Source organism: Gordionus sp. m RMFG-2023, chromosome 1, assembly GCF_954871325.1.
Source record: "Gordionus sp. m RMFG-2023 chromosome 1, tfGorSpeb1-WG-v2, whole genome shotgun sequence".
Lineage (NCBI taxonomy): Eukaryota > Metazoa > Nematomorpha > Gordioida > Chordodea > Parachordodidae > Gordionus > Gordionus sp. m RMFG-2023.
In genome coordinates, this window is record NC_088775.1 from 16166625 (window position 1) to 16194573 (window position 27949).

The following is a 27949-nucleotide window of genomic DNA, read 5'->3' on the forward strand; positions in this document are numbered from 1 at the left end:
ATTGTTATTTGTTTTATTTTTTAAAATTTTATTTTGATAATATTGATATTGTTATAATTTAAAAAAATATGATAAAACACTAAAATATTAAAACTATATAAAAATATGTAAAAAAAAAATATAAAAACTAAATAAAAATATATATTGGTCCTTAGCTTTTTTTAAAAAAAAACATTTTGATAATCTCAACTTAAAATTTGTTCGTTGTTATAAATAATTAAGTTTTAACAATCTCTAAATGAGTCTGACCTTATTTGTCTCAACCTAAAGATACATAGTATTTTTCCTTATTCATATTTGATATTTTAGAACGGCTAACTCAATATTACATCCAGAAAAATAAACCATTATAATTTTTTATATACTGAACCGTTATAAATGTTTGGATCCCTGCTTAAATGTTCAATGAAATGCCATATTGCATTGAATAATTGTTGCAATAATTCGGATTTTTTATAAATATATTTTTTAATATTTTCTAAAACAAAAATGTCTTAACCTCATCCCTTTTCATTCATTATATGCCTTAATTTTATACTATTTACTTTTTTTTAAATTCCCTTTTTAAATCCCTTATTTTGGCCTTTTAATTATGTGGTGCCAGCCGTAAAAAAGAGAAGAAAAAGTAATTATATTATTTTATTTTTTATTCATGGGGATTCGGAATATTTTTTAAATATTTTAATAAAAATATTTAAACAAAAAGATCCCGAATAAAACGTGGGGATTCAAGATCTTGAATCCCAACGTTGGGATTCCGAATCTCACATGATTCCATATCCCAAATACGACATATATAATATATATAATTTATTTAATAATATATATAATTTATTTTAGCCAATTTGCGCAAACATCTTCTAACCAAACATCCTGAAGTAATCAATGATTCGCACCTTTGCCTGATTCTATTATAGGGGCAAGAAAACTTACAACAGACGATAATTTTCATTTAAATAAATTAATACTCAAATATATCATCAATGAAAATATTTCATTTAGAACGTATGATAGTAAAAATTTTAAAGACATCTTTACATATTTAAACAAAACCTCCAAAGTTTGGTGCAGGCAAACTGCTATGAAATATTTAAACAATATATATAACGAGGCTAAAACAAATATTATGAATTCCTTCCATAATTATAAAAATAAGATGGCAATAACAACAGACATATGGACCAGCAATAATTTAATAAGTTATTGCGCCATAACGGTCCATTATATAAATGATAAATGGAATATAACTAATGCCTTATTATCAATTACGGAATTTGCCCACCCTCACACGGGTGAAGATATTAAAGAATTATTATTATCAATAATGACAGAGTACAAAATAATAGATAAAATATCATCCATTACCCATGATAATGGATCGAACATGCTTTCGGCGGGAAAGCTCATAATTCCTTTAATTCGTGAGACATATAACCAAAATTTTAACACAATTAGATGTCTTGCCCACATTATTAATTTGATTGTACAAGAAGGACTGCCAACAATCTCAACAGATTTAGAAAAAGTTGAAATGTTGGTGAAAAAAATTCATAAAAGTCCTTCCTTGATGCAGGATTTTGTTGATATTTGTAATTGCAAAATTCCATTAGATGTGTCAACTAGGTGGAATTCAAAGTATCTCATGCTTAGTAAAATTAATAAGGTATTAATATTAATATTTAATTTTTTTACTGTTTGATTTATAGAATTTAGAAACTATTGTTAAAATGGGGAAAAGATGTATCAATGAAAATTTTTACATTAATACAGATGAGAGTAGAATGTTAAAAGATATAGAGGATTTTTTATATCCTTTTTATAAAATAACGTGCGAGATAAGTACGAATACATCTACAATAGGGATGTATGCACTATATTTAGATACGATTCAAATATTACTGGTAACAAGTATTGAAACCAGTAATAATAATGTTATAGTAGAATCGTCTAGATCTATGTTGGCTAAATGCCAAAAATATATCAATATTATGGACAATTTCGAAATATATGTGTGTAGTTTTCTTGATCCACGTATCAAGAAAACATTCATACCTTTATGGATAAACAAAGAATGTTATTATGAAAAATTGATTGCTTTATATGGTAAATACCGGTGTAATATATCGCCAGAAATATCAGAAAAAGACGATAATTGTGAAATGATGTCAATAACTATCTTAAATAGTCTGAGAAGGTATATATTTAATATTCTATAACTATTTTAAATTTTCTCAAAGTTGATATATTTAATTTTAATAATTTATTTTATATTTTTAGGAAAGCCTCGTTAGTTCCAATGGTGAACGAGATCGCCGAATACCTAGCTGATCCAGTAGTCTCAGCAACGACTACAGTGTTGGATTGGTGGAGCTGTAATTCTGAGCGTTTTCCGTACCTTTGCATGATGGCTAAAGATTTTTTGTCGCAGCAAAGTACATCCGTTGAGAGCGAGCGTGTCTTCTCAAGAGGGGTGGACACCGTAACAAAGAAAAGAAATCGCATGGCCTCCGAAACACTTAAACAGTGTTTATGTTTAAATTCATGGGATATCAATATCATGAATAATAAATTTTATACATAATTTTTATATCTATATATATTGTTAAATTAAATTTTTTGTACATTAATAAATATATATAATTTAAATAAAAATATTTAAACTATAAATGTATCAAATATTTAAGATGTTTTGAGCTTACTATTCTTGTTTCAGGCTGTTGTTTTTTATGAATACTGTAGAATATTAGTGTTTTAATATTATTTGACTTTAAATTGATAACTAAAATAGTTTTTGATATTAAGATTTAGAATTTTGAACACTTGAGAAAAATTACACATTAAAATTGATACTGGGATTAACTTTGAACCATGTTATAAAGCGCTATACTTTTTTTCAGGCGTTAATTATTCACTATTTTATTAAGAAGAATATTATGAGAGCAATTTTTCTCATAGATTATATAAAGGTATAGATATCTATTATCGTAATTTCAGGATTAGTCAATATTTTTCTTGCTAAATAGGCTTAAAACGAGAGATTTTAAATATTAAATGCATATAAAAATTATTAAGATATATTTATAATTAATTCTAAAATCTTAATCCTTTAAATTAATATTTAGAAATCTACACAATCTAGTTTCCAATATAATTTAAAATGTCATCGATAGAGATTGATATAAAAGATATTGGTGCAGATAATTTATACAAAGTTATTTCTCTGTACAATGATATGTAATTTCCTTCATGAGATATCGCATAAAATTTATTCTCGAAAAAAAAACAAGGTATAAATATCATTGTAAGATGTGCCAAGTAAATTTTATCCTAACTAGAAACTTCAAAGAGGAAATATTTTAATATCCTTAAACTTAAAAATATAATATGAATAAAACATAGATGAGTTTATGTGATAGTTGATTTTCTGACCCAGTCTATGACAATAACATATTTAAGAATTTTTTTATAAATTAAAATTACAAGAAATATATTAGCATCTCATTTTATCACTCAAAAATTATTATGTACCTTACTACTCGTATATATAATAACATTTTTTGTCCCTTATCTATGATACATCCTCACTGATATTTTAATTTAACATGTTTAGGATATATATCTTTAGTTATTTGCTTTAAAAAAATTGGAAAAAGTTTAAAAATAACGATTATGACAATTGTCACGTATCTATGATACATCCTCACTTAATTTTTAATTTAACATGTTTAGAATATATATTTTTAGCTATTTTCTTTAAAAAATGTTAAAAATAGCGATTATGAAAATTGTCACCTATCTATGATACATCCTAACTTAATTTTTAATTTAACATGTTTAGAATATATATTTTTAGCTATTTTCTTTAAAAAATGTTAAAAATAGCGATTATGAAAATTGTCACCTATCTATGATACATCCTCTTAAATTTTTAATTTAACATGTTTAGAATATATATTTTTAGCTATTTCCTTTAAAAAAATTTGAAAAAGTTCAAAAATAGCGATTATGACAATTGTCACCTATATGATACATCCTCACTGAATTTTTAATTTAACATGTTTAGAATATATATTTTTAGCTATTTCCTTTAAAAAAATTTGAAATAATTCAAAAATAGCGATTATGACAATTGTCACCTATCTATGATACATCATCACTGAATTTTTAATTTAACATGTTTAAAATATATAATTTTAGCTATTTCCTTTAAAAAAATTTGAAAAAGTTCAAAAATAGCGATTATGACAATTGTCACCTATCTATGATATATCTTCACTGAATTTTTAATTTAACATGTTTAGAATATATATTTTTAGATATTTCCTTTAAAAAAATTTGAAAAATTTCAAAAATAGCGATTATGACAATTGTCACCTATCTATGATACATCATCACTGAATTTTTAATTAAACATGTTTAAAATATATAATTTTAGCTATTTCCTTTAAAAAAATTTGAAAAAGTTCAAAAATAGCGATTATGACAATTGTCACCTATCTATGATACATCATCACTGAATTTTTATTTTACATGTTTAGAATATATAATTTTAGCTATTTCCTTTAAAAAAATTTGAAAAAATTCAAAAATAGCGATTATGACAATTGTCACCTATCTATGATACATCATCACTGAATTTTTAATTAAACATGTTTAAAATATATAATTTTAGCTATTTCCTTTAAAAAAATTTGAAAAAGTTCAAAAATAGCGATTATGACAATTGTCACCTATCTATGATACATCATCACTGAATTTTTATTTTACATGTTTAGAATATATAATTTTAGCTATTTCCTTTAAAAAAATTTGAAAAAGTTCAAAAATAGCGATTATGACAATTGTCACCTATCTATGATACATCATCACTGAATTTTTATTTTACATGTTTAGAATATATAATTTTAGCTATTTCCTTTAAAAAAATTTGAAAAAGTTCAAAAATAGCGATTATGACAATTGTCACCTATCTATGATACATCATCACTGAATTTTTATTTTACATGTTTAGAATATATAATTTTAGCTATTTCCTTTAAAAAAATTTGAAAAAGTTCAAAAATAGCGATTATGACAATTGTCACCTATCTATGATACATCATCACTGAATTTTTATTTTACATGTTTAGAATATATAATTTTAGCTATTTCCTTTAAAAAAATTGAAAAAAGTTCAAAAATAACGATTATGACAATTGTCTATGATACATCCTCACTGAATTTTTAATTCAACATGTTTAGAATATATATTTTTAGCTATTTCCTTTAAAAAAATTTGAAAAAGTTCAAAAATAGCGATATGACAATTGTCACCTATCTATGATACATCCTCTCAAATTTTAAATTTAACATGTTTAGAATATATATTTTTAGCTATTTGCTTTAAAAATTTGAAAAAAGTTCAAAAATAACGATTATGACAATTGTCACCTATCTATGATACATCCTCACTGAATTTTTAATTCAACATGTTTAGAATATATATTTTTAGCAATTTGCTTTAAAAAAACTCAAAAAAGTTCAAAAATGGCGATTATGACAATTGTCACTTATCTATGGTACATCTTCACTGAAATTTTGATTTAACATGTCTACAATATATATTTTCATCTATTTCATTTAAAAAAGTTCAAAAATAAGCATCATAACAAATGGCTCTTTTCTATGGTGCATCTTCACTTAAAAATTTTAAAAAATAACTATGATGAATAGTTAATCCAGAGCATTATAATTTAAAGAAGCTTTAAGTAACTTTCCCGCCTATAATATTAATATATACTAAATGTTATTTGACTTTTGGTCAAAAAAAATGATCTAGATATTGGGTTAAGGGTGAAAAAAAGCAACCCTAACTTTAAGTCGTCTTTAAAAAGAAAGATCCATATTTTGAGTCGGATTGAATAAAACGACCCGATGTTTGAGTCTGAGTCAGAAAAACGACCCAAACTTTGAGTTGGAGTCGAAAAATACGACCCAAACTTCAAGTTTTAGTCGAAAAATACACCCAAACTTCAAGTTTTAGTCGAAAAATACGACCCAAACTTCAAGTTTGAGTCGAAAAATACGACCCAAACTTCAAGTTTTAGTCGAAAAATACACCCAAACTTCAAGTTTTAGTCGAAAAATACGACCCAAACTTCAAGTTTGAGTCGAAAAATATGACCCAAACTTCAAGTTTGAGTCGAAAAATACGACCCAAATTTCAAGTTTGAGTCGAAAAATACAACCCAAATTTTGAGTCGGAGTCGTAAAAAACGACCCATATTTTGGGTCGAGGTCGTTTTTTTCGGCTTGGACTTGGGTCGGAGTCGAAAAAAACGACCCATATTTTGGGTCGAAGTCATTTTTTTCGGCTTGAACTCGGGTCGAAGTCGTAAAAAACGACCAAAACTTTGAGTTAGAGTCGAAAAAAACGACCCAAAATTTGGGTGAGCTGCGTTCGAGCCGACTCGGCTAAGCCGATTAACAACACTAGTCATGGGTATAAAATTATAATCATCTTATTTATAATATGGGCAATATTTCTGGCTGAATTTGATTTGTTAAATTTTTTTTAAAAACATTCTCTTGTTGCAAATAATGTAAAAAATATAAATCTCACATTTAGCTACTTTCTTTTAAAATATTTCAATTTGTAATTAAAATATGATGAATTATACTGATTCTTTTATTTATATATTATAAGTGGAAAAATTATATATGAAAACAATAAAAATATAAAATTTAATTAGTTTCTTTTGAAGAAAATATCTATTCACCCTTTTTTTTAAATTGTAGCATTAAATATTGGGCCCAATTCAATCCAATATTTAATATCACTAACATAAATGTCCAAGACATAAAGGCCTGAGTAAAATACTTAAAACAAAAATACATTGGAATAAAATATGCTAAATTAGTAAAAAAAATTAAATACTTTAAAAAGGGGGTAAGTTAAAAATATTTTTCTTTAAACATTTAAAATTATTTTCAAAAATTAGGGTATTTGTGTCCCAGGTCCTTTTGTCTGAATGTCTTTTTACTCAGTGTACTTTTCTCTAGGTCTTATAGGACATTTATGCCAAATTCAATATCAGGCATATTAATTAAATTAAAAATTATATAGTCTTTAAAATTACTTTATATGTGTCCACTTTATTATAGCAAAAAAAAATATGCAAGATTAAATTTATTTATGATTATATATAATTTAAATACCAAGGGGCATAAAATTCAATGAGAATCAATTTGTATTTTGGAACAAATGAATCAAAGTTTTCATCTGTCAATATTAATACAGGATTTGCTTCTGGTTTCCAATCAGGCTGTAATACATTACTCATATATGAAATTATATCTTAAAGTGTAAAAAATAAAAATTAAGATAAATAATAAAATTAAATCTTATAAATCCTTAGTAATAACTTTAAGTGTAAATTGAAGAAATTAAGAATCTTTTATACTAATTGTTAATTACCTGATGAAGTCCTTGCTCCTTCATAATTGTGCCAAACCACATCTAAGGGATCATTTTTACCCTCTTCCTGACTTTCAAGAAATTCTTTCTTCCTAAATTTTAAAGTTGGATAGCCATTGATTTCAAAACTTTGAACAAAAGAAGTTTCCTTCTCAGCATCTGCATCAAATTTAGCTATTAAAATTTTGGAATTATGTGAAAAATATTGAGCAACTATTTCATATTCAGGAGTTAGAGCTTTACAATGTCCACACCTATATAAAAAGATCAAAATAAAATCTGGTATATAAAACAAAAACTTATGATACTTACCATTGGGCATAAAATTCGATTAAGGCAACTTCATAATCATTAACTACCGTAGTAAAATTATAAGTATTTAGTATTATCACAGAACTTGGTTCAGCTGATATATAAAAATTTTGTGATAAAAAAAATAAAATATTATAATGTAAATTAATATTAAGAAGATATAACAATTACCAAATAAAGAATTTCACATAAATTAAATTATTATAAAAACTTTCATAATATTAAATAATTTTTATACTTTGGAATGTAAAATAAATGCTTGAGAATATAAATAAAACGAGAAAACACATGTTTTTGAAAACGTTTTGTTTTTATTAATTCACATGGAAAATATTGTAAATTTAATATTGAATTATAAGGTCATTATAATAGAAGTAGTAGCAGAAGTAAAGTAATGGAAGTAAAGTAAAGTAAAGTAAAGTAAAAGAAATTTAAAGTAAAGTAAAGTAAAAGAAATTTAAAGTAAATTAAAGTAAATTAAGTAAAGTAAAGTAAAAAAAAAGTAAAGTAAAATAAAATAAAATAAATTAAAATAAAATAAAAGTAAAGTAAAGTAAAAGTTAAGTAAAGTAAAGATAAGTAAGGTAAAGTAAGATAAGGTAAAGTATAGTAAAGCAGTGTAAAGTAAAGTGAAGTAATAAATTAAAGTGAAGTGAAAAATAATAAAAGGAAGGCTGGGAGTTTAAAGTAAATATAGTAAATATAGTGTTAGAAGAAAAATTACGATCGTGAAATTATAAAAAAGGGTTCCCCTGAATCAAATCCATCTTAAAATTTTAGATGGATTTTTTTTAATGAAATCACTTCACGAAGAAAATGTAGAGACTGATTGCCAAACCTGTACAAACAAAAAAATGATAGGGTTTAACATACTCCTCTGCAATTTTTACTAACCATATTACAGTATAGTATTTATATGATAATTTTATGTTATAATAATATTATATTTTTTTCTTAAATTAGGGAAGCCATTTACGCATTTATACCCAATATATTATATCAAAAAGAACAGAGAAAACCAGTAAACTTCACCACCCAAAAAATAGTTCAAGCGTGTATATCAGCTTAATTTAATGACATTAATAAAATAAAATCAGTAATTGCTCAAAATAAAATTAATATTTAAAATAAAAGCTATTAAACCCTGCCCTGAACCCTAAATTTAAAAAAAATATCACGTTTCGGTTTAGATTCTGTAAAATATTGAGGGTACATAGAGTTCTGATTCAGAATGTAATTGAGTTTAATATTCCTGAAGTTATCAAGCGTATTCTCAAATAATTCTGGGATAGTTTGACCCCATGGTCCTCACCTAGATCCGGCGTCTACATGAACGGGGAGAGGGAGGGAGGAGCAGTTTGCATTCTTTGGGGGGGGGGGGGTGTAGGGGGTAGGCGGCTTTAATGGGGATAGGATACTTGGGGAAGGGGGGTTATCTATTAAATTTTGAGATCAAATAGGACAAAATTTATTGCTGTAAAAATTAATACTTTTATTTTAGACTTATTAATTCATCAACCAAATCTATATATTGCAAACATTCATAGACACTATTTTCCAAATAAAACTTTTTGCTATCTTTACAAATGTAATTTAAAAGCTTTAGACATTTTCAGCAATCACATAATGCTATAATAATGAATTCGTTGTAAATGATGGGGGTTTTGATTGAATTTATTATCTAAAAAATAACTCCTTTATATTGACGAAATGTCGATAGTTGGTAGTAGAGATAAAATAATTTAAGTTATTCTTTTTAAATTTTCTGATAGAGTATCATTATTATTAAAAAGGTAAAATTAAAAATGGAGACGCCGAAGGCGGTGGTAATTTTTTAGAGGGGTAGGCATATGTTTTTGAAGGGGGTTTGCATCCAGTGAAAATACTGTCATGTAGATGCTGTTTAGATCAGTGATTTCGATAATACAGTGGCTTCAAATTTCCAGATTTCGCACTATAACGTCTGATCCTAAAATATTCTTATTGGATTGTGATTTATGAAAAACAGGAATTGGATTGTATTGGATAATTCAATTAATAATTAGGGTTTTTATAAGATATCTATGGAATTATTGTAATTTTTAACTTAGTTTTTACAAATTGGACATATTTCCGTTTTGTTTGATGCTGACTGAAGTCGAGTTATTTCTACTCTGAAGTTTTTCATACTCATACTCATTTCCAAAGCTTATTAAAGGCAGTCGCGTCGCTAGGGGGAGGGGGGGCGCAGGGGCTCGAGCCCCCTAAAAAATTTGAATAGCCCCCTGAAGCAAAAAAATTTTTTTAATGGCTCCTTAATATCCCCTTAAAATAAATTTTTTTGACTCCCACTTAATGATTTCTTTTATAATTCTATTAAGTAATATATAGATATAATTTTATTATTTAGAAATTAATTAAATTTTTATTAAATAAATATTATATTAATTATTAGATTAGATTAATACATATAAATTATCTTTTCACTATGTCAGCTTGCAATCAAATTCTGTATTAAAAATATAATATCAATAACTAACTAAATATTAATTTAGATTTAACAGTTGATGTTTATTGATTTTTATTATTTAAATTATTATTTAACCCTAATTAAATAAATATAATCATATATTATTTGAAAATTAACAAATTTAATATTGTAATTAGTCGAGTTCAAAACGACTAATCAACTGTATATTTATTTTGAAATCATACCTTAAAAATATTTTCAAGGTCCAAATAAGTATAAGAGATTTCTTTATAAAAAGTAAGTAGACATATAGTTTATAATCCTCTACTATATACAGTTGTTTATAAAATATCAGATATAATGCTACTTTTATAGACGTATTTGACCGTTATATAATATATTAGTTAATATTATAATAAATTTTACTAATAAATGGTTTTGATAATAAATATAATAACAAATTGCATTCAAGTATTTAACGTCATCTATTTAGTTATAAATAATTTTAAATTAAACATTTTATTATTCATCCTGCAATAGATGTAATAAATTGGTTAATGATGCTTGGTACCTTAAGGTACCATCTATCAAATTTTTGTTCATTTTTCATTTGGATAGGCACTACCAAATATATTTATAATATATATTTGAAAAATCGTGATTTTTGGAAAGCCTCTATGGTCTAGTAGGCAAGAGCTTGGCTTACTTATCCTAAGCTCCCGGGTTCGAATCCCAGGAATGATCATGTTTTTTTTCTTATTCTAACTTGGTGGTTCCATCCTTGGGGGGATGATATATAGAAGGCCGGACTCGACCACGTGATTCCGTATTAATATATTAAATAATAAGGGTCTTATTACATTTAAATAATTTTTGGTCGGTATTTAGCAAATTAGATTTGTATTTAAAATATTTCCATACATTATATAAAATCTTAATTGTATCATCATATCATTCTGGTCCTTATCTTATAGTTAGAAAATGTTTCATTTCTAATATGGCATTGCCGTGTAAATAACTCCAGGCTTCAATATATTTGCTTAATTATTTCTTCCAAAGATTTTTAGTGTTTTTATTTTATCAATATTTCCAACATAATAAATTCTGATATTAGTTTGCATCGTGAGTGTCATGGCTATTACTGCAAATTAACCAGCATCTATTATTTATGTTGCTATGTAATTTAAGATTATTACTATAACAGCTGAGAGGATATAATTGCATATTTTAGATAAACAATAATGGTCAACTGTGTAGTCGTTTATATATCATTTAAAATGGAAGATAATCTTTTAGAAATTTAATATCTCACAATAATTTTCTCGATTACTTATCTAGCTTCCATAATGTCATCTAAGAGGAAGCTCTAACCATCATATAGTTTTATGATTTGGATTGGTCGTTTCTACAAAAATTGTTGATTTGGTTTAGGCCTATACATTTTTGCTTATTAGTCCATTCTATAAAACATTGTCTAAAATGGTTACAGAGATTTATACTAGTTTGATAACCTTTTATCAATAAAAGTTGCTAAATAATATTGCATTGTGTGATTTTTTATATGCCAGTTTATTTTGTATGCATAATATAATAAATGACAAAATTTGAAAATCAGAATAATTGTTCAGAGTTAACAAATTTTAAAAAAGTATAATATATTTATATAAAACCTGGCCGAATCCCCGGCAAAAGCGGGCCGAAGGCCAGCCCCCCATAAAAATTTTTTTAGTTGAGCCCCCTGAGAGTGTGAAGGCTAGCGACGCCCCTGATTAAAGGGTATATCATCAGTGGATAATAATCGTAACGTAATATCAAAATTTGTGAATCTTCTTTCAATAAACTGATCGAGAGAATTATCTGATGTATCCCCGAATAAACTAAATGTTTTTATCTTTGTCTGAATTGAATTATGGATTCACTGTTTTCTGGTTTAGTCATAGCGAATTTCTTCCTTTGTATTATCGCGTTGGTCTAAGTTATTTTTTAAGATTTTCGGTTAAATTTTGTCTAAACTCTGTATTCTCATATGAAAACGCACACCATGAATATCAATTACTTTTGCAGTAAACTTTTTATCTATTCTTACTTAATAAAAAAATTTAGATTTTATATGTAAATTAAAAAATATTTATGGAGAAAATTGTCTAAAATTTATAGGAATTTTTACTTTAACCAAAAGGAGTTGTAAATTTAAGAACAGAAATTCCGAATCCCCATTAATTACATATATTTCAATACGATATATTCTTATACATAGGCGTAGGGAAGCAGGGGTAGAAAAAGGGCTTTCCTCCATTCAAGAATTTACTAGTGATCGTTACAAAATTTAAGCCTATATAATTTTTTCTCTACTAATCTCCACTCTCCCAAAATTAATATACCCCGATAAAAAATAATTTGAAAGAAAAATAAGTGAGCTAATAATTTTTCTAAATGACTATTCAAAATTTTCTGAAAAATAGCATTTTTATATTAAAAAAAGTAAAAACCGAAAATTATTTTAGAAAAATGCTACATATTTAAAGGCCTGTAATAAGTGGACCTAGAAACCTTCAATAAAATTTATCGGGGAAAGCCCAATAGTGCTTTCACATTCCCTTAGAAAAATTGGTCACGCCTATGCTCCGGTTACTATTTATGCCACATTTCAATATTTATCTTTATCTCCGACTACTAATCCCAACTTTCCCCTTCCGAAAGCCTTACTTCAAATATGATAGGTATAATTATGACCCATTATCTTTAGGTTGAACCATGTTAAGTAAATGCATGATGAAAATAATTAAATTAATTTTTTTTCTGTAATGAAGCGACATTAAGTCTACACTTTATAAGTGGCTCAAGATACTCAATAGTTCTAATTTTGCTAACCATAATAAAAACATAATCAAAAAATAAATAAAAATATTTATATAAGTAACTGGTTAAATATATTTACTTCACCAAGTGTAACATTACTAGAAGAAAGAAATAAATAAAAAGGAAACATGAAAGGAAAGATGATACTGTTAATACTTTATTTCCTTATTTCATAAATTAATTATAAATGATAAATAAATAATATATTGTCAAACTATATCGCCTTTTCCAATGAATATAAAAATGCTACATAATTATATTTGATATTCGTATCATTGGTATTGGCCAATACCGGGTTCGCACAGGCCGTACCAATTTTAATATAGGTTCGAGAAAAAGGTGGTATATTATGTTATTAAATATAGGGCTAAATAATTAAAAAATAAAAAAGTTATTTTTTAATAATACATTTTATATTATGAATAAAAAAATTATTGGTTTATAATTCGCAAATCCTATTTTTATTTCCCATTGTTATATTTTTAAATAAAATAGTTTTTAGATTAGATTTAGTCAGGCGCGTATGCAGGAATTTGGTCTGGGGGGGGGGGGATAATAAAATTTTTTAAGAAATATTGTTTTTTAAAAATATCAAGCATAAATTTATCAGGACTAATAACTATTTCTAATACACCATTTTAAATTAATGTGAATTATAAAAAAATTATATGTAAAGAATCACTTAAATGACCCAAAATAGAAATTTGAATTTTTTAAGCTTTAAAATTTATATATAAAGTATAAAAAATTTAAATGATAGAAATATAAATTAATACACAAAAAGCTTAGGGAATAATTGTATTTTGTATGTTATATATTTACATGTAAAATCTAATCTTCGTTGGGATTGAGCTAATTTTCAATTATCTCATCCTTGCTTGTTGTCAAATGCCTATGAATAATCAAAAGATCCAAACCTTTCAATCTACTTTCAAAAGTTGTACTTCTTGGTATGTTTTTCAGAGATCTGCAGGCCCGGCCCCCGGGCTGGACAGTATGGCCGGGCCCGAAATTTTTAAAAATAAACACCCGGGCTGAGCCTGAATTTTTTAAAAAAATATTCGAGCCGGACTGTATATAAAACAGCCTATATTTGAAATCGTTATTATTAGCTATAAAAATGAAAAATAAATATAATTTATTTTTAAAAAATCCGGGTCGGGCCTGAAAATTTTATTTTAAAAAAGGCCGGGCCGGGCCTGAAAATTAAGCTTAGCCGTAAAAATCTTTAAAAAAATCAGGGCCGTGCCCTGCAAATGGTACCTCTGCAGGGCTCTTTTATTCTTCTTAAAAAAGAGAATTTTCTCTCATTAGTTTACTTATAGGAAGAGTTGCTAATATATATTAACCCTTTTAATACATTGGGAATATAATCTAAAATGTGTTTGAAATAATGCAGAGCATCCATAGCATTTTTTAGGACTGTATCAACCATAGATAATCTTATAAACATAGTTATCAGCTAATAAGGCATCATAAGATACTTTAACATCTTCATGATAAAAATCCAACAAATATTTTTTTTTCTATCACCATCTGAAAAAGGTTGGGAAGGCTTTTATGGAAAAATATTTACAGATTGATAAGTGCTGCATAATGAATTAAAAACCATTCATTTATTTGGTTTATAAATGTATTTGTATCTAAGATATACTCTTCTACTGATCCTATACTAATGTTTTAACTATGAGCCTGCAAGTCGAGTGAGACAAATATTAAACACGTATAGCTCTGCTTTTGACTTAACAATAACATATAAAATTCTTCATAAACATTAGCCCTAATTTCCTTGAATTCTAATAAAATGCTCTTCGCTATTCTCATCTTCTTAATCAAGTCATCATGTTTTTGAAAAGTAATACATAAAATAGTTGTACATTAATGAGAAAAAAAATTTGGAATAAGCATTGAATCCAATAATTTTCTTGCTTCTAAGGAAAAATTTCTTTCAGGCCATTGTGATATGTCAGTAATATCACTTCTAACTTTATAAAAGCTGTTACTGCTTGATGGCGGAGACTCTATCTCGTAGGACAAGGTTGCAATTTTTTTCTCCCTGTTCGACAATTTCAGAATAATTATTATTTGACTAGAAATTTAAAAATAATAGATAAATATTACGCCACTAAAAATTTGAAAATAATAAGATAATATTACACCGGAAAACTTGAAATCGAAATTAATTGATAAACTTAGTGATGAATGTGATAATAAATGTAATTAAATATATATTTAATATGAGATAGGAATAAATATTAACAAATATAAATTAATATAGTACTGTGTAAATTTAAATTAAAACATTTCCATATTTATTAATTTATTTGAAAATAAAATTATTTAACTTATAAAAAGTTGTTAAAATAACATATTTATATATTCTTATCAATTTTTACAAGTTAAAATTTTTATTTACAAACGAATTAAAAAATATGGAAATGTTTTAAATTAAATCTGCACAACACTCTAAACAAAAATATTTTTGAAAAATATATCCGGCATCTGCATTTTTTGGCTTGGGGGGGGGGGGGATTTGCCCCTCCCCGCTGCGTACGCCAATGGATTTAGTAGAAGGTGGATATTTTAGAAGATTTCATTACAAAAAAATTTTTATATAATTTTTAATTTTTTGACAACCTACAGCGTAATTATAATAGCTTTTACTCTGTTTTTTTAAATAACTGATATATATTTCCTTCCTTAACATAATAGAGAATTATATATGATACAACGCAATAATAATGATTTTGATTGATACTAGGTACCTCATAACTATTATACTTTAAAAGAATAATAAGAGCATTTTAAATTTTATTAACATAAATTTTATCAGAAAGAAAAAGCCCTGATTTCTAATCCTTTCCAAACAACTATTTTTAAATAAAATTATTTTTCAATAGTTTTTCTCCCTAATAGTAATAAATATAAAAATCGTATGTTTTCAGCAATTGAATTTTAAATCTAAAAATGCCCATCACATAATATAAATAAATTTAAAAATACTCTCAATTTATAAATAAATAGGCATTTATTTTAATCGAATATTACTATATATAGACACGAAAAATACAAAATGATATTCACAATAAGAAATTCGTTGCATTTTGGAAATAATATAAAATTAATTTTAGAAAAAAGAAGGTCATCGTCGGCACACAAACTTGTAATAAAACACATATTCCAAATACTTTATCACTATAGAATTTTTTGCAGTCATTTGTGTCACTGTAGCTTGTAAGTTGTAACTCATAATAGAAAATAATTTTAACACTATTCAGATCAAGAATCAGGACTTTTTAATCCTAAAAATAAAAAGGGAACATTCAATAACATTGCAAAAGTATGATAATTTATTTTACTTCTTAATTTTATGCGTGTGTTTATCATTATTCTCCTTCCTTTGAGTGTTAGAGGAATCATTTTTAGTGCGTATTCTGTCTTTGCTGCTGTGAGTGGAATTCGTTTCTATTTTTTTGACAGAATTATCGTTGGCCCCATTATCCTTCAAATCAGATCCTCCTGCAATTGATGTGAGAAGCTTTTGTAGATAATATTTAATTTCATTATTTGACTGTCCTTGGTGAGATAATTATATTAAATGATATAAATATAGGAGTAAGGTTTCTTACATTCTTGGAACCGATGTTGATTAGAGTTGTAGAGGTGAGGGTCGTGTTAGAAGATATAAATGTTTCAACAATCACGCCATTATTATTGTTATCGATGATTTGTTGGTTTTCTAACGAATTATTCGATGTAAGGATATTGGTGTTACTCGCAACTATTGTTTATGTTTATCATATCAATAAAAAATATCAAAAAACTAGCTATTAAATATATATATTCATTAAAAAAATTGTTATCCCCTTTCCCTTCCCAGGATTATGGTGCAGTTGTTAAAATATCACGCTATATTTTTTGTAGTGATTATAGATGGGTAATGGCTTAGTTATAGCTACTTTCGACATTGCTGTAGCTTATAAACCAAAGTCAATTTTAAAAAGCTCTGGCTAGGGTCTTGAACTGAGATTTGGTCGAAATAAGAATGTAAATAAAGTCTTTATTTGGGAAAACTAAAATAAATTCTTCGTTTAAGTAAAGTTTTTATCTTTAAAAACAAGGGAAAAGTCTTTTATTGTAAACTATTTAACTATGCGATAATATATAAATTATATAATAATCTTTTTTTATGAAATAATATATATATTTCATTATAACATATCCAATTAAATTAAAGCCTTTAACCATGATTTATAAAATAAACATTATTATAAAATGAAATAAAATATTATTTATAATATAATAACAAGTCCAAATATAACATAATGCCTTAAACAGTAAGCTTTAAATGGACAATTATAATCACGTTTACGACAATAATAAATAAAAAACTTTAAATTGAAATGTTACATACAAAAATACATTTTAATAAAAAAACTACTACCGACAAGATACTATTACCGACGACAATTGACTTATTATTATGGTGGAGGATAGGGGTACCAGCTTATTGTAAGCTTTTGCGCGCCTGGTATTAGTATGATGAAGATGTAGAGACGTTTTTAAGAGACTGGATACAACATTTGCGTTCTTGGTATGGGTCTGAAGATGAAGATGGTTGTTAAAAGAAAGATTCATTATTCTCGATATTTTGTCAAATAATTTAATAATAATGAGACATTTACTAAGATAAATATAAAAATTAATTTACATTTTTTTAAATATAAATCCAATATAAATACTGATCTACCATATTTTAAATGTCTTAAACCTGAGACACAAATGAAATTAAGCCAGAATAATAATGGCGCTCTTAATAATCATATCTAAACTAAAATGTTATAATATATATCCTTCTAGGCTTATGAGAAAATAATGATCAAATTATGAAGAGTATGATAGTTAAATAAAATATAAAGGAGGAGAAGTCTATATTTATCCTTTTTGAAAATTTAACAATTGTTTTTTTGAAAGTTGAAGAAAAACATTATAATCCTCAGTCAATGTAGCATAAAAAAATTGGTGATACTGCGCTACCTTTTGAAAATATGGCCGTGATAAATTATAAAATGAAATTTCACAAATTATATTATAAAATGAGAAAATATAAACAATATATATGGTGAATTTCATGACAAATCAACAAAAAAAAACACCCGACCTTTCTTAATTTTTTACAAGGTTTGAATATATTATAATTAAGAAAGAAAATTTTTTTAGTGTATAACATCAAACAGCGGCTGAGAAAGGGACCACTAAAGGAAAATTGGGCATTTTTGGCAAAATGCACTCCATTTAATTATAAATATCTTTGTAATTGAAGATAAAATTTTAATTTTTTTAAATTATTGTAAATTGAATCATTTTCACAATATGAATATAATTTAACTTTAATTTTTCCTAAGCATAAAAGCATGAAACTTTTATATTTCAGAAATAGGTTTAACCTTTGGAACTAGATAACTTTTCCATATTTATCATCCATATGCGAAAATTCCAGTGATATTTACTTAGCAAAAATTAAATAAATCTAAGTTGCTTAACATTTGATTCTAATAAGGATGAAGACTAGCTCTTGCTAACAAACCTTTTGGTAATGTTTGTCAAGGTCTATTAAGTAGAGATGCCATTCGCTTTGATTCCAAAAACAAGTTCATGATGGCTTATATTATGACTTTTTATACTTATATCAAGTTACTGCATCATTAGAAAAATAACATTTTTAATAAATTTTGATTTTTTTAAAAAAATCAAATATTTTAGTTTAAAATAAATATATATAAAATTCGTCTTAAAAACGCAAATTTGCTACAGCTTACTCCTGTATCAACATGAGTTTCTTTAAAATTAGAATACAAATCCTTAAGATTGCATAAAATGAGTATTTTCTTCAATTGGCACATCTCTCCATTAACCTTTATTGATATAAAAAAGTTTTTTATCAGCCATAGGACTATTTTAATCGGAATTATAAAATTTTCCAATAATATCTTTATTATAATCTTTAAAAAAAGCTCCCAGTATTATTTGGATTATATAAAACACCCTTTTTCTTGGCCAATTTTTTTGTTATTCTTGCCATGAATTCAGTCGCATAAAATTCTTCTTGTTTTTAAGGTCCTATCTACTGAAGAAATTTTTACAATATCTTTCTCAATTTTATTCTAATATATCTTTTTTCCCTCTTAAGCATTTCTTCTTAAATGATGTCTCACCCATTAATGGCAATGAATCATTTATATGTTTAAGGGCAGCATAGAATGTTGAAGGAAATATTATACTGGTTGAAGCATGTAATATTTTACAACATATACTGCAAATTTTTATATTTTTAAGATTTATTTTGGTTAATCATCCAAGGAAGTATAATTCTTAGAGCCTATGTTTGTCCAAATTTGGATTGTAATCTACTGTTTAAAAAAAATAAAAATTTTATGAAAAGATGTATATATATTATATAAAATAACAATACCCCCTTCCCCCACCTTTTACAATTTTTTATTTGAATATACAAAATATTAAAGAGTTTTAGACCTAAACATATAATTAATGATTTATCAAATATATTAAGAATTTACACAATTCACTAAATGATTAAAATGCCATATCTCCTAAAACTGTGCTCAGCTCAACTTGAAATTTTGCTTATTTTTTAATTAATTATATACCTATATATTTTAAAAAAATGAGAGAAAAAAGACATGCCAATTCGATTTTAATTACCATTTTAGGTTTTCTATTTCCAGTTTTTGACATTTACATTTTTAAACAATATTTAACATTATATAAAATTAGGACTGACATAGGTTACATAATAAATTTTAAATGAAGCTTCTAGCTCAATTATATCCATTAAAGGGAGTCCATTTTACCCCAAATGCCCCATTTTTCGACCTTTAGAGTCATGTATCTCAGCCGCTGTTTGTATTTGGAGACTTAATTTAAATTTTTGGTTATAATATATGCTAACTCTAGTAAAAATTTTAAAAAAATCTGAGTGGATTGAGTTGAAACTCATATTGATTTTTCAAGGATTTTACCATTATACGTGTAAAGGTGATGTAAATTATAACCTATTGAAGTGGTCATTGAATCATTACTAACATTTTCTACCAATGGAACCTATTAACCAAAATTTAAACACATTTTTAAATAAAAGGTATACCGGTTTATTAATGTTGATATATTCTTGACGAAATTCACTCATGTTGGGAAGTTCTGAAAATATCATACAAAACCTGTAATTTAAGATAATAATTATTATCCTTATTTTATTATAAAATTTGATTTAACTATAAATCAGTTTTCATTATTCAAAATAATTAATTTTTCCCATTATTTGTGAGCACATTTACACAATTTAAAGCAGAATTATTTTCAAAAAATGTACTTTCTTTACTCGTGAAGTAAAGGAAATTAGGATTATTATAACTCTACTTCCACTTTTGTAATAGTAAACTACTACCCAAAACTTTTAATTGGTTCCAAAATTAAGTTATTTGAAATTTTTTACTTCTTCCCTGCTTGAGTAAAGAAAATTAACACTATCTATTCCAAATTACCACAAGAGATTTTCTAATACTGACCTAATGCCCAAATTTAGGCTGACCCAACCTCAAATTGTGTTTTAATGCATTTTAAAGTGTCACTATGTGGTAAAAAACTTATCAATAAATAAATTATCATTTTTTTAAGTATCTAAAAGATGTTTTATTACATTTATACAAATAATTTTTAGTTTAAGATGATATAAATCATCATAAAATATTATAATCATCTTTCTAAAACTAATTTAAAAATAATATTTTAAGATATTAATAAATAAAATAATTGTTCAATAAAAATTAGAAATTTGAATTATATCATTTATTATTGAATATAATATTATACATAACAAAACAGATGCAATTGGCACACTGTCATTAATTTTTTATAATATATAACTTTGCTAATTTGATTTCTTTAAAATGAGCTGAATTAAAATATATATAGAAATATCGGCATAATTTTAGATCTTTATTGCAAAGAGAAAGGCTTAACAAATTATAAATTCAAACTCAATTATGTAATTGCATATTTATCATGTATAAAAATAATTTTATTTAGATATGTCAAACATAAGTATGATCTCTTCCTTTTCAATAGTGTCCTAGTTGCCGTAACACATAATTATTTGACTGGAGTTAAAAGTTGAAGTTCGATCCTCTTTTCACACATTCTGAGAAAGACATTTTTTGAGAATATGGTATTCTTGTTCTAAGTCACTAGTGGAATCATATAATTTATGCTTGTTGTAATGTTTATTTGCTAACCTTGTTGAATAATTTGTATTTGATATTTCTTATTAGTTTTCAATCTCAATATTTACTTATCTAACATTATTAAACTTTATAAGTTTAAAATGTTTAATAATAAATTCAGATGATGTGCAATTTTGCTTTATTAGATATTTTGTCATAATTTTAAATTTTAGGTCTAGCAGAGAAGCCAACACCTAGATAATTTTTGAAATAAAAAGTAATAGTAAATTAAAATACTATGAAACAGGAATTCACATCAAGTTTCATATTTTACTTATATGAAACATTTCTGATCTATAATTATTACTATTAAATGCATTTCTATTTCATTTCTGAAAAGTTATGTTCAATGTTAGCCCATTTTGTGAAGATAGATTTCTTTCCCAAAATAGATCTGATTTTAATTCATTCTCCCCTGATGAAATTTACAAATATGAACTAATAGCTAAGTTATTGTTTGCCTTAAGTAAAATATACAAGACAAGCTTACCATAGGTTCCCAATTACCATACTCAAAATATACTTTTATTTCATATAAATAGTATAATATTTTCATTATTAATATATATATATTATTTTTAAAAAACCTCCAAAATCTAAAATTATTTCCAAATATTTTTAGTCCTTGTATATTGCTGTTATTTTTTATTATGATTTTAAAAATAATAAATCCTGATAGAAATGCAGAATTGGGCAGTCAAGTTTCAAATAATGAATAAACATCAAATTCATTTATAGCTTAAGCTCATAGAGTTCTATAAATAGCAATAATAATTTAGAACAATAACATTACATTTTTAAGGGGAATGACCATTTCACACCAGAACATGCGTTAAAGCTTTAAAATTCCTGAACTTGCTCCTTCTAAGAAATTTATGTGGGTGTCTGGATGTTCTGCAGTTTTCTAAGTTCTGCCTTATTATTTTCTTAACTGTGCATACATGCCTTTCTGCTTGGCCAGAGGTGATGCAAATACTTGCTTTGCCCCTCTATCTGGCTCTTAATAGTGCACACAAATCGAACATTTCAATGCATTGTTTCAAAGCACAAATAATGCATTAATGTATTCAGTTAAATTGGACAGCATTTTTTTTGTTTTGAATTTAGATGTTTCATATTTAAAAAAAATAATAATTAATGATTCAATTTACGTTTGCTTTTTTTTTGCGTTTTGAAACACTGCATTAAAACATTCAATTTGTGGTAACTATAACTCACTCAATCTAAATGGTGCTCTGTTATCTGATACCAGAATTCCCAAATTACCATATATGTTTCAACATTTCCACTGACCTTTTGATTGAACTATTATCAAATAATGGGTATTTTGAATTGAGCCCATAATATATGTAGCTATTTCCAGTGGTCTTCCCTAAGCCAATTTGGGCCAACTACAACAGGCCATGTGTCCATGAATTTTTCTCACCTAGAGCAGATTTGTATTTCTGATCCTTTTACAGCCTAACCTAGAATTTTTAAAATTTTGTTTAAAATCATTTACAAATTGTTTAAAAGGGAAATAAATATAATGAATAAATGGTCAGGGCATAGATACCAATAATTAGCTAAAGATTATGCTACAAATCACTTAACAATTTTATTACAAATACCTTTGAAATATTATTTAAGCTTATTTTGGAAGTTTAATAAGTGAAAATTAAAGTAGTATTTATAAGATTTTTTCATTAAAATATTTAAATAAAAAACTAATTTCCCAGTTCCTTTTTAGTGCAAAACTGTTTCCAAATTTGGATTGGATTGATCCAAAAAAATTTGATTCTAAACTTTGAACTCAATTAATTATTTTAAAGCAGTTTGAAAAAAATTACTAAAGAGGAAAAATTTTTGATCAAATTTTACCAAAAATGCCAAATAATTTTTGCAAAAAATCTTATTTAAGTAAATAATTTTCATGATTAAAATTTTCAAACTGAAATTATAAAAAAAATTTCAAACTCTGTTTTAAAGTGGTGTAGAAATATGATTTACTTAAACATTAAGATAGTGCATTGCAACAAAATGCAATTTCCATTCTATAGGCATTGCTAATTTTCAAAAATGGTTAAGCAAAAATTCAACATTAAAATATTCGCAATAAAACCAGCTTTATTATTAAAAAAATTATATAATTTATGTATTTAACATTAACATACTCTCCTATTTTAAGTATTTCGCCTCCTTTTCCAACATATAATGTCAGGCAACCCTTCCAAATAGAAGTATACCTACACATATAATAGATAAGATATCTGAGTAATATAAAAACCCTTTATGAAGTTTAACTATATCTCCTCCCTGTAAAAGCTCTCCAGGTTCATCCCAAACTGATATATTTATACTTCCAGTTTTGTCTGCTATCTTAAAAGTTTTCACTGAATGGCCATCCTTGGTAATATTTGGCTTTCCAACTGATATAATTAGTTTATTTATAATTTTTAACATTTAATAAATTATATTGACCTATTTCTAAGACGATGAATTTAACGTATAAATTTTTTAATCCAGGTTTAATATCCTTTATTAAAGTGAAAAGTGGTTCGGGTGGTAAGATATTCATTTTCATGTCTGCATACAATTTTATGCCAGGAATATCCGAAAATAAAATGAATGAAATGTGTTGACCCTTTTATAATAGGAGTTGACAAACGCTTATACAAATATTTTTTAGTTAATGATGTATAATTAGCGGCTGATCAAACGTGTGAGAGGGAGAGGGATCTGCTGAGTATGATGGCCCATAATTTTTAGGGGTGGGGATTATGGGACCTGATTTTTGAAATTTTAGTTGTCGTGAAAAGCTACAAAAACGAAAAAGAAACTTCACAGACGAGTAATTAAATATGACAATAGTCGCACCCCAGTATTAACGGGAGTTTTGTTTCATCAAAAGGGTCTGTAACTATTTAAATTCTTAGTTGGACCGTAACTCTTTGTACCTAGGTCATATATTTTATAACCGAGACGGAACCGCTCTGTAGTATGAGTGCGGATTTCATTATAAATTATATTGTAAATGAAGGAACGGAATTCTCAAGCAGTATTTGTGTAAATTTTAATATTAAATTAATTTTAAAATGAAAGAACGAGTTTTTCAGAACCGAAGTCTTAGAGCTTAATCCTAGATTAAATTGAAGAAGAAGGAATAAAATTTTCCGAACCGAAGTAGTAGTGAGGCTGTCATCTATATTTATTTTAGGGGTTAATAAAGGACCAATCTACGGTTATGAAACATCAGTTATAAATTTATTTTCAAAATAAATGATGAGTAAATTTTTTTATTATCAAAATTTACAATTTATTTTTAAGTAAAATCAAGAAAGAATTTATTTAATATCCAAAATTATAATTTCCTTCAAGTAAAATGAATTATGTGACGTAAAAATTAGATCAAAAACATATTAAAAATTTTCATTTTTATCGTCGCTATCAGAGTTGGTCAATATCTTGAATACTTGTATCTAAGATAAAAGGTCCTTTTTTATGTAAAAATGTCTTTTACCATATACACTCAATAATACAAAAATTGCTGTTAATTCTAATATTCTTCTTTACTTCAAAAATATTCATCTCAAAAGAAGAATTATATTAACAAAAGAATGCATCAATGAATAAATAAATCCATGAAATAAAATGAATGAATCAATCAATGAATGCTTTATATAAAAAATACAAAACAAAAATATCGCAATATTGAGGGTTCTTATAATATATTATTTAATTTTCCATTTCCACCAGCTGCAACACGCCCACCCTTCATAAGTCTATTGTACATTTACTGATGGTACCTAGGAAGTTGAAATTTATCTATCTTCAGATTCATCCCATTATCGTAATTTTGGTATTGACCCCTTTTTTTATTATTTATCAAATCGTCCTTTGAATTGTATCGACTTTGAAATTGTTTATCGTCCATGGTATTCATCGAATCGCACAGTTGAAATCTGATTTATAATATATACCTTACGAAATGAAGTTTGACATATTCATGTTAAATATAACTTAAATTATAAATATGCGAAATTGATAAAAATGAAAATTTCAAATCTTACGATCTTTGAAATATTCATTTTTATGTTAAATATAACTTAAAATATAAATATGCGGAATTGATAAAATAATATATTCCAAATCTTACCCTTAATGAATTTCGGGTATATATTTTATGAATAATTAGTTATAATATTTTGAGACATGATTTCATACAGAATGTTGTTTCATAATAAAATTCAATAAAAAAAATAAAAATATTTCAAATGAACGTTACTGATTCATCAATATATAAGGAGTTTATCCTAACTGCAGTTTCAAGGTATGACACAATTGTATTTTTCTTTTAAATTTAAGTGGTCAAATTATAATAAACTATATATAAAAAAAATACCATTTCCATCTAATTTCCATATCGATTCATGTAAGCAAATATAATTTGTGATTTCTGTTTATAATTTGTTTTTTCTTAACAAAGTTGCAATGTACTCATTTTCTTTATGTACATTATAATAAAATTGTTAATATAAATATTTTAAAAAATATATATAATAAACAATTAACAAAAAAGAACTTTCGTTCAAGTATCGATTTATAAATATACATAATATAAAAAAATTAACAAATTCCAAATATGGTATTTAACAAAAAAAAAACTTTTTTGTTTTCAAGAAAAAACACACATTATATATCTCAATTACATTGCATATTTCATTTATAGTTCACATCTCATATAGAACCTGCTCGAACCAAAGCACATATCTAATTAACTCCTTCCTCTCTATCTTTTTAATTAATTGTATTAATATGATACTCATTATTTACCAAATCTAACAAAAACCATAACAATAGGGACCTGTGTTAATTAGATGGAATTATTTAATGAACCTCGCTTTCTCATTAGGTGCTTAATGAATATCATATATTATATATGTTAATTGTACTCCTTTACGATATAGTCCCGTTCCTACATAAAATATAATATTTATATATATTTTAAAATACAAGGGTTCCAGATTTTGCAGGACTTTTTATTTTTATATGCTTACCATCTTATGAGCCAAGGCAGTTTGCAAATCCATGTTTCTCAAAATATTCTTGTGAAATCTAAAAATATATTAATATCTAAATTTAATATCTTGAGTAAATTCGCCATATTATAAATCACTTGGGAATTATTATTGACTAAAATTGCTATGATGATTATCATTAGGCAAATATTTTTTAAAAGAACATTATTGGTTAAATTTGATTGACGTTTTTTGAGGATTATTATGATAGATAAAGTTAATATTGTGTTATAAAAAACATTTATTTTTTGACCTAATTGACAGGTCAAATATCGGTCAATTGACCGAAACTTATTTTACAGGTCAAATGCAAAGTCTGTGTATGCATGCTGAATCCACCTTTGAGAGCTTTGAGCATCATTGTAGAAGATAAAAAACATAGTTGAATAAAAATGATAATAGACTAAATAATGTAAGATATGAAAATTGACAAAATTATTATTATTTATATTTTCCTTTATTCTTCATTAATTATAATAAATTATAGTAAAAATATAATAAATTAACATTATAAAAGATTATAGTAAAAACTTATAAAAAATTAAAGTTAAAAAATAAAAAAGAATTCTTTGCAAAAATTGAAAAGTATCATAATATTCACAAAATCTCAAATATATATAATTCCTTTAATCTTGGTTTACATAATCTTTAATATTAAATAATATCGTAATAATTCTTCTAATTTGAATAAGACATTTTTCTATTAAAAGTATCATCTGAATATTACAACACCTTCATATCCACGGATGGGTTACAACCTGAGCACATATGAGGATGGGTGTTGGAGAAGTTATGGCGAATTAATAAAAACATGGGTTTTCTATTAAAAATTAAATATTTTATTACAATATTTTTATTTATGCGTCAAATTTTATTAATATTTATTTTATTGTTAAAATTTAAGGTCTTTTTATGAAAAATAAAAATATTTATTGTAAAAAACCTGTTTTCGACTTTAGATTTAGAAATAAGTTATTTACTATTAAAAAAATGATTTATCTATCATAAATTTTTTTTTTATATTTACTATCCAGATATTTTAATCATTAAACACCATTACCGATTTTTGACCATATTTTTTAAAAATATTATTGAATTATAACTACCTTTAAATAATATTTATCCATTCTTCCTACTATTGTGCTCTATAGCGAATTACAGTCTATCCATATATATTTGTGTATTATCATAAAATATATATTAATGAATACGTAAAATAAATTAGTTAGTTTACCAAAATATTTTAAACATGCCAAAAATTATTTGGTAGGAGAAGAATGTAGCCATACTTAAATTTATTTATGATTGTAATTTTTTTGAGAATGCACAAATTCAATATTGTACCCCCACCACCAAATGAACTATAGATGGAGCTAAAAATTATATGTGTAATAATGGAAATTATATGCCCATTTCCACTTCTCAAATATATTTAAAATCCGAATTTTCGTATAAAGTTAATATTATTTCATAATGTAGTTTCTACAAAAAAAATAAGCGATATTAAATTATTATT

General features: G+C 25.4%; 2 protein-coding genes across 3 annotated transcripts in view; both read right to left on the minus strand.

The window, feature by feature from the left end:
- Positions 1-7591, minus strand: part of LOC135931608 (protein disulfide-isomerase A4-like) — a 33351-nt gene extending 25760 nt beyond the window's left edge. The window contains exons 1-2 of the mRNA XM_065468843.1: positions 7457-7591; positions 7198-7336 (exon numbers count right to left, since the gene is read on the minus strand). Of these exons, the coding sequence (XP_065324915.1) occupies positions 7198-7322 (125 nt within the window). The 5' untranslated portion in view covers positions 7323-7336; positions 7457-7591. The remainder of the gene's footprint in view (positions 1-7197; positions 7337-7456) is intronic.
- Positions 7592-16105: 8514 nt separating this feature from the next.
- LOC135931243 (SOSS complex subunit B2-like) lies at positions 16106-23957 on the minus strand. Of its 2 annotated transcripts, none has more exons than XM_065468219.1 (8): positions 23837-23957; positions 23643-23784; positions 23530-23601; positions 20242-20314; positions 20150-20198; positions 16706-16857; positions 16436-16614; positions 16106-16378 (listed from the first exon to the last, which is right to left on the minus strand). In XM_065468219.1, the coding sequence occupies exons 1-8, from the start codon at positions 23937-23939 to the stop codon at positions 16363-16365; spliced, it is 786 nt and encodes a 261-aa protein (XP_065324291.1). In that variant the 5' UTR covers positions 23940-23957; the 3' UTR covers positions 16106-16362. The 2 variants fall into 2 exon arrangements, with proteins under 2 accessions (XP_065324291.1, XP_065324290.1); XM_065468218.1 differs by having other exon boundaries at positions 20117-20198.
- Between the last annotated feature and the right edge of the window lie 3992 nt (positions 23958-27949).

Excerpts from the sequence above, each read along its gene's own strand:
- LOC135931243 (XM_065468218.1), bottom strand. The coding sequence starts at position 23,939 with ATGAAAATGAATATCTTACCACCCGAACCACTTTTCACTTTAATAAAG. Across the intron at positions 23,785-23,836 it reads ATTCATCGTCTTAGAAATAG|TTGGAAAGCCAAATATTACC; the intron begins GTCAATATAATT and ends TAATTATATCAG. Across the intron at positions 23,602-23,642 it reads ATAGTTAAACTTCATAAAGG|GTATACTTCTATTTGGAAGG; the intron begins GTTTTTATATTA and ends TTATATGTGTAG.